Consider the following 11,621-nt stretch of genomic DNA (forward strand, 5'->3'; position numbering starts at 1 on the left):
CACAGTTTACATCCATCTTTTAATTATCCCTTTGTTTGGAATTCGTTTTGCTAAATCCACAAAGTTAATTCAAATGCAACCGTCTTGAATAGTCCAGTATCTACGGCAACAACAGGACATATCTGGGTTTAGACGAACCGTTTGCAAATACCGTCGCGATATATTAGAACTCGTAACAATTCTGCGAAGCCAACAAAAATACCCACCTCTCACAATATTTTTTCCGTGTAAAAGTTTCTTCCCAGTGTCTGTGGTGACATATTTAAGTAAACGCAGTGGAAGAGGTATGTTCTAGAGCAGGATTGGTATTCAATCCTGAAAAATACCTGTTGGCAAGGCCACCGAATCCGTTATGTTCCTGATAAGCCAACTAAACGTCTTATTCTGCAAGTAGTAGAAACTATTTGATATAAAAATCATGTACGGCATTGATTGATGTTCATTGTTGAATTATGTTCAACGTTATAATGTCTTTCTGTTATCCATGAAGAGATACTGGCCAGTTGCCGATCAACAGCTGATATTTGACAAAAAAAAAAAAAAAAACGCATGAAGCCATTCAATGTCTGCTTGGGATTGTTTCTGACCAGAACAGGACAGCCGACGCATCAAGGCGTTTAATGTCTTTTGGATATGATTTCTGATCAGTAATGTCTACTGGGTACGAATTTTGATCAGGAAATGACAGCCGACGCATCAAGGCATCTAATATTTGCTGCTATTGCTTCGGACAAGGAAATAACAGCCGACACATCGACGCGTTCAATGTCTTCTGGGTATGATTTCTGACCAGGAAATGGAAGCTGGCGAACCAAGGCATCCAATGTCTACTAATATAACAGCTATACCACGCCAAGTCCCAACCGCAAATTCTCGTAAACGACGTAACTAATACTGACTGCGGGAGCAACTTTGAGAAAATTCGGAGCAAGTCCTCTATAAAGTCCTTTGAAGCCATCTTCAGTTATGATTTTTCTTAGAACTGAGACCATATTATCTCCTTGCCCACCACCCTTTTCGCGAGCTGTGGGTTAAAATCGAAGAAGATGTTAGCAAATTACAACGAAAAAGCCCAAGACGAAAATAGCTATACTTCCACTTTTTTTTCCTTTGGAATCGGAAAGCATAGCAAAAAAGACAGCAGCTTTGATCTTCTATTTTGTAAATTCGTGTGGATGGATTGGTGGCAGCTGCTAGTAGTATTAACATTTTACTAAGGATACATGGGTAGAAAGGCGTCTGGCCCAAGCAAATACAAGAAATAACTGAGTCCCGCCTCTCGGTCAACGCATACGCCTTTCAGCGGCGTAGCCAGGATTTTTAAAAGGAGGGGGCCCATAAAAAGCCCTTTCAAAGCATTTTCTCCTGTGTTTTAGATAATGTCTCCTACATTTACTGGCTGTTAGAAGGGCTGAATACTACGCCCCTGTCTTTACAATGCCTACACAGGGCAACGGTTTCTACTTCTCACCTTGAGCCTGTAGTCTTGTTCTAACTAAGGAAAGTGGATAGCTGGCCAACTGGCCGCATGTACTGGACGCTGTGCCACATGCCAACAAAACCAACACGCCTGGGTCTGCCGACTGGTTCTTGTGATAGTTCAAGTAAAAATTTTTAAGGGTCTGCAAAAGACAACAAATGTCAACCACCACAAACACGCCTTATGCTGTAATTTTTTTATTTTATAATAGAGCAGTTTACAAGCCTGTGGCGCCACCAGCCATTAGGAACTTTTACAGTGTAAATAGCGTACTCGATCCTCTATCCCAAAGCCAACCGAATAAACCTAAGTCATAACGCAAAACTTTCTCCACTGAACTACCGCTAAATCCAGATAATTCTAATATACCTAAGTTAAACAACTTAGCATGCAAATGTTCATGGCCCTTTTTCTGCAATGGCGAATGAACCAAAATGAGAATACGAGGATGGGCCATATTGGTAGAGAAAAGCAATTGCTTGAGAACAGGATAAAAGAATAACTTGCCTGAGATAAAAAAAAAAAAAAAACGATTAAGTGACTTTAACCACGATGTTCTTAATACTGTGTCTCCCAGAAAAAGGAGCGAGTTTCACCCCGGTTTTCATCTGAGCTCATTCTGTCATCGATATTCCGGTGCGGTAAAAGAACATGAACCCACCGCTATATGACCATACGCTGGACTAACAATTATACAAATTTCTACGTCCCAGCATAAACGCTATAATGTCTTCGTACATAATCGTGTATTTAAGGAATGTCGATCAACCACTCTTTTTATTGAAAATGCAACGGTTTATTCTACCGTTTACCAATGAAGTCTGATATGTTATCGACAATATCTGATTGGAAATATCCTGGTTACTTGCTTAAATCAGCCGATGGAAATGGATGCTTTGTGTCACTCACAATTGGGCGGCAGCATAAAATGGAGGCTTGATTGGCGTTCTTTAGGAATAAAAACAATCATTATCTTTGGCATCTTACCTCATAAACAGCTAAGTCAATGCCAGCATATGGAATGATGCCAAGAAGGCTAGGGAAGAGGCCACGGTAGAAGCTCCTGATGCCTTCCTTCTGGTAGATAACGGATGCTGCATGAAGCAAGCCACGGTACTGGCCGGTTTTACGGATTGCTAGTCGAGTTTTCAACACCTTGTAAGCAAGAACAGAAAAAAGTGTGCACCATCTTCATGCAGGACCTATGTATTAGGTACTGTCAAGAGAGCATAAGATAAGAGGGGACACTTTGGTATTAGCCGCGCGCCATGTCGGTTCCGAATTTGGCTATTTTTAGTAACCACCACCCCACCACTGAGCGTGAGCATATGCTCCTTTTATTTTGTCCTACTCCCCCACGGGTTGCGTGTTGTTGTTTTGCCAACTCGATAGGAATGAAAAGAGATCGTGTGAAATGACCCGAAGGAAGAAAACAAGTCTAACTTAAGTAAGCAAGATTGGCAAATATACTCACAGGAAGCTAAATCCCTGTATAGTTTGACTTTTTTGTTTGTCTGAGCGACGAAGTCACGTGAAGAAGAAAGAAAAAACCGACGAGCAATAAAATAGATGTGATACCGCGTTGGATTCAAATCCCGACTCCAGCTTGTATAATAACAACATATTAATATAACATATAATAATAACAACATCAAAGAAATACAATGATATCCCCCCTTTTTATTTTCTCACTATTACAAAAGCTCAGATACTTCAGCTTGCTGGCTTTGATCATCACAAAAATGCATTCCCTCGCTACAAGGATAGTTTTATGAAATGTATTTTTCTTGGATTCCTTCTCAATTCACCGGAATATTCACAAAAATCAATATCATATCTAATGTCTAAAAGATTTCGTTTGACCATTAGGAAGATAATGAATGTCGAGAAACCACGAAGAAGGATCGAGTTTGAGCGAAAACGGTAATTGAAGCACGAGGTTTTCCGCTCTTGATTTTGAATGAAGTCTCGTTTTGGAAATCTTGCAATCCTCGAAGTACTACATCCCCTTAATAAACCGCAACTGCCCGTATCCTTGATGCCAGAATGAAATTTTCGATGGCATTTGTGCAAATAGGGTTGTTTTTTTCGGTTTCAAGTCACAAAACAGCGGCAAACAACAAGATGTACATGCCAAAGCGCGGGGGTAGGGTGAGTAAAAATGCTCACGCGCAGTGGTGGCTACTAAAAATAGCCAGATTCAGAATCGAGATGGCGCGCGGGTAATACCAAAGTGTCCCTCTCTTATCTTATGCTCTCTTGGTACTGTATGTTACTTTATAACATCTATTCTTCATTTCGGTACAGTATAACGAGAAGCTTGAAGGTTACTTATGGTCATAGAACTGTCATTATTTGACAATTGGCATTTGTCAAAAAGTCTTTTAAGACTTTTTATTAAAATAAAACAACAAAATGGATCCTATAATCGATTACAAACCGAGTAAAACCAAGCTCTAATTTGCCAATAACATATCCACCTACCTCAAGTGGATATATGCTAGTTTGAGAAGCCACACCGGCCATTGATCCGGCCAAGAGACGATCGGTTACTCCAAGAGCCTTGGTGTCGGAGCCCACTAGCTTCTTTGCCTGTTAAATTTAAAAGTATTTTTGTATGTTTATCGTGAATGACACTAAAACAAAGAGTGCAAAGCATTTCTAGTTGCTCATTCCTAAAAGAAATTAGTAGCAGAAGTGAATTAGCAACGAAAAGACAAAAAAAAAACCTTTTCATAAGCAAAAAACTTTATCCCAGACTCGGGTGCTATCTTGATAACATTTGCTCCGTTTCCTCTCCACAAAGATTTGATTCCTCCCTCTCGTAACATCATCTTGAACCCTGACACAATGCCGAATCTGTTGGTTGATGAGGCCTGGACCTACAGATAAAAAAAAAACTTGCAGATATTAGTGCAAGGGTGACTACTCTACATAATATACCATTATTTCACTACCAAGTTCCAAACCATCACAGCTATGACAAACATACTTTTGTGTTAAGCAAGGGCCCAGCAGCCTTTCATAGAATTGTGTAACCAAAAATCTACGAATCAGTTTCAAATATGCACCCTCTACACACCCTCTAGTCCAAAGAGGAACGATCGAGTGCCTGTTTATAAGGATTTGCCGCTTTTAAGCTGTTCTGTTTTTTTTTTTTTAAATTTTCAACCATTAGCATATTAGCAGACTAACTTACTCATACACACTTATCGTCAAAAAAATCCGAATAAATAATGCTATTCAGCTAACTGTGCGTTCAGGTCTTATGAGGAGATATCAGGTTGGATCCAAATAATAGCATTACCATCAAGAAAGCACATAGGTTGTGCAAGGGAATGTAGACTCCCAGTCAAATTCTTATAACATGCACTCGATGTGTTTCCCTTTGGACGGACTCTGCCAACAATGCAACACGACCTGAGACTACCTACTAGTGAATCTACCCAGTCAACTCTTCCAAGTCAAGAACATGGTTTAATAAGATAACCATAGTAAGGTACAAAGACAGACAGACATCTTTAATAGGTAACTTGCGTTAAGAGATCATGTGACTGTTTGGGTGGCAAACTACCGCGCGCTGAGGCTTTTAGCAGCAAAATAACAGAAACAAAAAGCAACCTTTCCAGCGCTAACGAAAAGCCAGAATTCTTTTCTTTCAGAAAGGGTTTAGTTCCATTTACATATAATATTTTTTCATTGTTCTCTGTTGTGACGAGAGCAGTCATTTCTGAGTTTTTTTCTGTTTGATTGTTTTGTTTTGAATTTGCCACCCCTAAAGGTCACGTGCCCCCCATTGAGTACAAGTAACTATACAGAGACTTAATTTTGAAAAAGCTCTTGTTCTCAAATAAGTTTTCCCTCTGCATAAGCTACCCCATCAGAATACAAAATCTAAGTAAACACCCAAATATCTACGGATATTTACCTACCTGTAAGAGAACCTTTAACCTGTCCAGTGGAGCTGTGGCTGTTCTCGACACTGATAATAGAGAGTGCCAATGAGTTCAAGGGAAAGAACAACAGAAACAAAGACATTATACAGTAAAAGCAAGCAAGGTGTGCAAGTAGCTACTGTAATACCCGGGGGGTTTCTTCCCATGTCGAACTGATAGTTATGCTTGTCGTATTTTTAAGGGGTCAAAATTGGGCCTCAGGAATTTTTTAGGGGGTATCCTTTCTCTTAGAAATTGTATTTTTTTAATCTCTCTGAGGTATTTTAAGGGTTGTAATTTTTTGTGAGCAGGTATTATTTTGGGGTATTTTTGGATTTTCCCGAAGAGCATCCCTATCACTTTTACCCTGAAGAACCCCCCTGGGCTGTAACAACTATTCACAAAATCTCTAAATCTTCCAAACATTTTATAATGATATTTCTTTTAGTTGCAATTCTAAGCAGCTAATGTAAAAAAAAGTTTTGGGCTTGATTCTCTCCCGAAGGCCTGGTGACATAGTAGCTATTCGCATATGCTCAGTAGCTACAAAAATAGACAGACATATATACACCCCAAGATGTTATGATAAACAACAGACTGCTACAACTCACCCACACCGGCCCCGCCCCCTGCAACAAGCTGCCGCCACCACATGCCCGATCTTTTTTCAGCTTCAGTAAACTCATCTGGTACCAGCATGTCCTCTCCAATGTCCAGGTACTAGTTACAACAAATAATATGAAATATAAAGCTTGTGTCAGTCTTCCAGTATTCGAGGTTCTTTAAGTCGGTTACAGAACACCACCTCCTTCTTGCCATCCACACAGTATCATGTACATAGCCAGGGTTTGCCAAAGGGATACACAGTAGATTTCATATGTAAAATGTTTACATTTCAGCAATTCTTAAGAAAACACTAGTTTTGTTGGTTGAAAGAGGCATACACACTCCCTGTGCAAACCCAAGCTACAAACATGTATAATGCTCCAGGCTTCTAGTGGCTGGAGGCATTTGAATACTACTTAAGAGTATGCAAATATATAAAAAAAAATACTAAAACAGTTGACATACTTAAAGTGTGCACATAGCCTAGATATTCAATCCCTTCAAACTGCAAAATATGCATGCTTCTGTACATAACAGAGGCAGATCCTGAGTTCAAATAAGAGGAGTAAGAAACATGGATTTTTTCATTGTTTTTAACTGCCTTTCTTCATATTTCAAGCAGAATCTCTTAGAATAGGGACGTCGTGCTGAGTCCCTCCCTTAGATCATCAAATGCATAAAGCTTCCCACATAAGCATCTGGATACCTACTATTGTGTGTCTCCAGAACTGTATGATGTCGTGCATACTGTGTCCACTTGGGTTCAGTAAATGATATTCTCTCCACTCATTCCAGTTGACCTTTAATGTCTTGTCTTTATCCATTCTAAATGGGAATCAGAAGTTAGAGTCACTCTTTCACAAGATTTCATTTCTCTGCTTGGTTGTTACGGATAAGAAAACTTCTAAGGGAGCAGTGGTTAGCCACTAACCTTTACAAGAACAGTAGCAGGCCTTGAAATATTGGACACGATACAGAAACATTTAGAGAATATTGGGTGCACAGCTAGGCCCCTACTGGTCATTTCCTTATGATTTTGAAAATATTGGGGGGGGGGGGGGGGGTACGTCCTCCAAGTGCTCACCCCCTGCTAGAGACCCCCTGTTTACACACGACCCACAAACAGGGCGTCTGGAATTACGCGCTTGTGCGGAAGCGTGTAATTTGGCTTTCTCCGCGTAATACACAAATTTCCGCGTAATCCCACGTAATTGAACTAAATTGTGAAAGACAAAACATTTAAGTGCACAGCTGATGTGTTCTTTTAGGGTTCTTACCTCTATTTCTCGTAAAAAAAAGACAGATATTCTTCGTAAGAGTGCGAGATTTCGAACTGAATTTCGAAAACAAATAAAATGACTAGGAGTTCTTTGCTAAGCCGCGAAGGCCTAGGACTAATAATAAAATGCCTTTTTTAATTGGCTGGTGGCTAGGAGCCAATGAAAACTTGCCTAAGATATTTTCACACAAAAAATAAACGTTATTTCGTGCTTTACTTCGTTACAAAATGTAGTTTGGGGGTAACAGTTGATATGTGTAATTTAGCGTGTAATTCAGTTAAGAATCCCGCAATATTTTGATTTTTAGAGAAAAATGTATTGCAAAACCCCGCATAATTTAGCGCGTAATGATTGATTTTCCGCTTAATTTAGTGCGTAATTTAGCAAAGAATCCCGTGTAATTTTTAAAAATAGATTACCTTTTCCTATAGCCATTGATTTACCATTTTGGAGGGATGCAAGATAGCTGGCAAGTGGCAAAAGCTACACTTCTAAAGGGATGGGTCAGAGTTCATGCAAAGGTCATGGTCAAATTAAAAACCTGGATTTCATTAATGGGGACTGTGAATATCTTGTTTCTCTGATAGAAATATAAGCAAAAGTTCCCGTCCATTATTGCATTTTATTTACGTATTGGGGGATGTGAAAGAATTACAGGGTAGGCAGAAGAAACTTGAGCACAATTTCACATCATCTTTGTCTTTGCCCTCTCAGCTCCATTATGAAATATCAGGTAATACCCCTTCTGTATACATCAGAGAATGCTCTGACATCAATAGGATCATCAACAAGTGGGAGACCATCGACATCCGGAATTATTTTCAAAAGCCCAGAGGTTCTTGTTAGAAATGAACAATTTCATGCATCATTCATTGGGACAAGAAATATACTACAGAAACGTTGTAGTACTTCTCGATCAGAATTATTTTGTTCATCAACGGTTTAAATCCCTCAAACTTGACTCAACCTTTGAATTATCTTGAGCCATTTAAGTCTTTCAATAGAATGTCCCCAATATTGTTACGTTTAGCATATAAAGTCTTTCTTTTCTCTCTTGATATTTAAATTTCGAGACTGTTCTTACAATCTTTGTTAATCATTGATCTTGCTTATTAGAGAATGCTGTTTGGTCTAGTCCAGACAACTTATTGGATTAGAAACCCTTTTTGAAATTAGCGCTTACAGAGCAGTTACCCAGGGCGTCTTTTCACCTCTTTCTTTCATCTTCATGCATACTACCGCTTCCGGTCTCCGCATCAACCTGGGTCCTCAAGTAAGGCCAACAACGTTATCAACACTTTTCTTTAAACTTATGACTTACCTCTTTAATAACAAGTCAACTTCTTGCTGTGTCACTTTCATATCCATTTTCTCAAATGCTCTCTTAATTTCTGATGCATCTACACTCCCTAGAATAAAAAAAAAGGCTTTTAAAGTTCAAAAAAGCACCAGGCAACACTTCTATATTGAAGAAACCTAATGTGTTAGATAAAAGGAGATCCTTTACAAGCCTTCAAGAATTCTGCATGTTTTTAGCTAAAATATGTGCATTTTATTTTGCAAAATTAGTAGTTGAAAATTTTGAGTTATGCTGCAATTACTGTATGTAATTTGTGCAATAAATTTGAATAACCAATGTCATTTAAATAATTCTAAATTATTTTTTATTGCAGAATTATCTTCCTTGTTCACCAAGCTGTCATACCTTTTTTTAACACCTTTAGTATTTTTTTACAACAAATTTATCATTTTTTGACAGCACAGAACAAACACAGTTCTAGCCTAAAAGAATTTGGGAAAATGTTTCCCTGCCAAAAATGAGTGCTTCTGTCAAAAGACATGATTGGTGATATTTCCCAATTTAGCTATATTTTATTTATTACACTGGTGTCAGATTGCAACAGCAAAATGGGGGTGGGGGCAATAGGGGTGGAGAGGGGGCTGGGGGGGGGGGGGGGGGCAAAAGTACTATTGCAGCTTCTTTCAAATTGTTTGTTAATGTGCTTTTGGCATTACCACTGTCATCTAAGTCGATGCTTTTGAAGACAATCCATAGTTTTTTTTCGTGGCTTGTGATATAGTTGACAAACTCCTCAAATGACAGATGGCCGTCAAGTGTTTCATCACCCAGCGTCATTATTTGCTGAAACAAACAACAAATTAACAATCTTTGAAGGTCATGACAGTGATACATTTCACACCAAAGAAAGTGAAAAAGGGCTTTTTTTTTTAAATTACATGCCCTGAAATGAATATCCAATACTGAGTCCTTTTTTTTCTTTTATTAATGATGACATTGCTATGAAGAGGCATCTCTTGTGGGGAGAAACATGGAGGATTGTAAAGGCATTTTAGTTTACCTGGGGTAAAAAGGAAAGTGCAAAAATCAAGCCTTGATTAAGACTAGACCTTGCAGTACAACTAAGGCATGTTATAAACCTCAAACAAGGTTTCTGTACAGACTCAGACCATTGCTGCTATATAAATGTGCTAAACTTTAAAAGCTTAAAAATATTAGGCTTATCTCTGGCATTGACTTTAAGTAGTTGAGAAAGTGCTTCCATTGGGGAAGATAAGCAAATAATTAACAGTATCACCACAATCAAACTATGCAGGCACCTCGAATCATTTTCAAGACAGTCGAATGAACATAAAGTGACTTGGCAGGAACTTATACTTAATTGCCAGTTTGTACAGTTTGAATAAATTTGAATGGCTTTATAAAATTTCAAACTTATTCCCTATGAGGTAATACAAGCTCATACCTAAGATTTGCTGAGGGGATATGCAGTATGGGTATTATATATGGGAAAAGGACAGTATTTGACACTTCTTTTGTAATAATTGGCAGACAAGGAGGAGTGTGCATTAAGATATTCAGGAAAGCAGAATAAATTTCTAATCATTAATTGCAGGTTAAATAGATTTAATCTACTTTTTTATGAAAGTGGCCTACAACACAAGCAATAACTACATTAGGTGTAAAAATTAAAATAAGTTTATAGGAGTAATATCAATTATTATTTTCATTTATTTTTAATAACTTAAAACCACACATCATAAATTTGGAACAGATTCAAACATACTAGTATCCATTTAAAATTCTGATTACAAATTCTACAAAAGGTAAATAGCCTAGTTCACTCATGCTGATCTGAAAATCCTTGAGATGACAATTCTTGTGATTTATTGATAACTCCAAAAATGTACAAGGTAGATATCAAATCTCTTATATATCAGGGCCAAGGGAAACAATGAGACAAGATAACTTTTGGAAGATTTATATTTTATGATTTTCTAATTTATACGTCGAAACCAAAATTTATGATAAAATACAAAATAAAATTATTTAAGGCTACTAGAATCAGCTGCTCCGTGAATACAAAATAAGTAATTTAAAACGTTACAAAGTATGGTATTTAAAGATAAAAAAAGACTAGTACACATTTAGAATCCGTGACTTCAAAGCATCCACTTTACGGATGAGAGATTTCATCCTTATCGCCACAAACAATTTTAAATTCACAAAATTTAACTTCACCTCTAACTGAATTTTATAGACATCACAGCGATACAGAATCCCCATACAACGGCAGCATTCCAAAAGGCAAATAAATACTTGAAGCCCTAAAGATTTCGAAAGGATTGTTAAATTTCTGACAGTTTTTATGGACTAGTTTGCTTTGCTTTTTATGTGCCCCCTTGTTTCGTTTGCAGAACCTCCTAATCAATTTCAGCCCCCTACCAACCTGAGCTTGTCCCGGCTTGTATCGCGGGCCGTGAAGCTTTTTTAAACCTTCTGCTAATTCATTAACATCTATTTTGCCATCCTGGTTTTTGTCTAGTTCTTTGAATAACTCCTCTACTCGTTTCGGGTCTGATTTGTAATGTTGACTATCCGAATCGTCCGCCATTTTGTATACAGACCCAAGAAGCGCTACTGCGCGTGTCCGCTGTATCAAAACTTATGGGCGCAAAGAGTTCTGGGCAAACCTATGTTTCAAAAGTCAAAAACATTGTTCTTGTACTTATCACATACATTTGCAATCGCATTTTTATATACATATATAATATCTGTATTCTTCTACATAGAGAGCCCTAATATACAAGATCTACTTTAGGGGGTATATCATCAAAGGGGCGGATCCAGTTCAAGGCGGGGTGGGGGGGGGGGGGGGGGATGAAGCAAGGTCTTAGAAAGGAGGGGTTTGGGTTCATTGTTCGTCCGTGGATATAGCTCTTGTAATTTTAAGCCAAATATCTAAAAATAGGTGTACCAGGGACCGCTTGGACCACCCCTAGATCCGTCCCCTGAGGCGT

The 11,621-nt window shown here is 38.3% G+C and overlaps 1 protein-coding gene across 1 annotated transcript; it reads right to left on the reverse strand.

Moving 5' to 3' along the window:
• LOC5503189 (calcium-binding mitochondrial carrier protein SCaMC-2) lies at nt 1-11,252 on the reverse strand. The gene is made up of 11 exons (XM_001624235.3): nt 11,051-11,252; nt 9,318-9,444; nt 8,623-8,710; nt 6,732-6,846; nt 6,027-6,135; nt 5,413-5,462; nt 4,210-4,362; nt 3,965-4,072; nt 2,468-2,635; nt 1,472-1,622; nt 1-1,024 (listed from the first exon to the last, which is right to left on the reverse strand). Exons 1-11 carry the CDS (start codon nt 11,213-11,215, stop codon nt 843-845), a joined length of 1,416 nt encoding a protein of 471 aa, XP_001624285.1. The 5' UTR covers nt 11,216-11,252; the 3' UTR covers nt 1-842.
• Between the last annotated feature and the right edge of the window lie 369 nt (nt 11,253-11,621).

Source organism: Nematostella vectensis, chromosome 8 (assembly GCF_932526225.1).
Source record: "Nematostella vectensis chromosome 8, jaNemVect1.1, whole genome shotgun sequence".
Taxonomy (NCBI): domain Eukaryota; kingdom Metazoa; phylum Cnidaria; class Anthozoa; order Actiniaria; family Edwardsiidae; genus Nematostella; species Nematostella vectensis.

Bases quoted from the DNA above. Each gene is read 5' to 3' on its own strand.
- LOC5503189 (XM_001624235.3), bottom strand. From the start codon at position 11,215: ATGGCGGACGATTCGGATAGTCAACATTACAAATCAGACCCGAAACGA. The intron at 6,136-6,731 runs GTAGGTATCCAG...TGTTGTAACTAG, and splicing joins AGTTCTGGAGACACACAATA to TACCTGGACATTGGAGAGGA. The intron at 4,363-5,412 runs GTAGGTAAATAT...TTTTATCTGTAG, and splicing joins GGTTAAAGGTTCTCTTACAG to GTCCAGGCCTCATCAACCAA.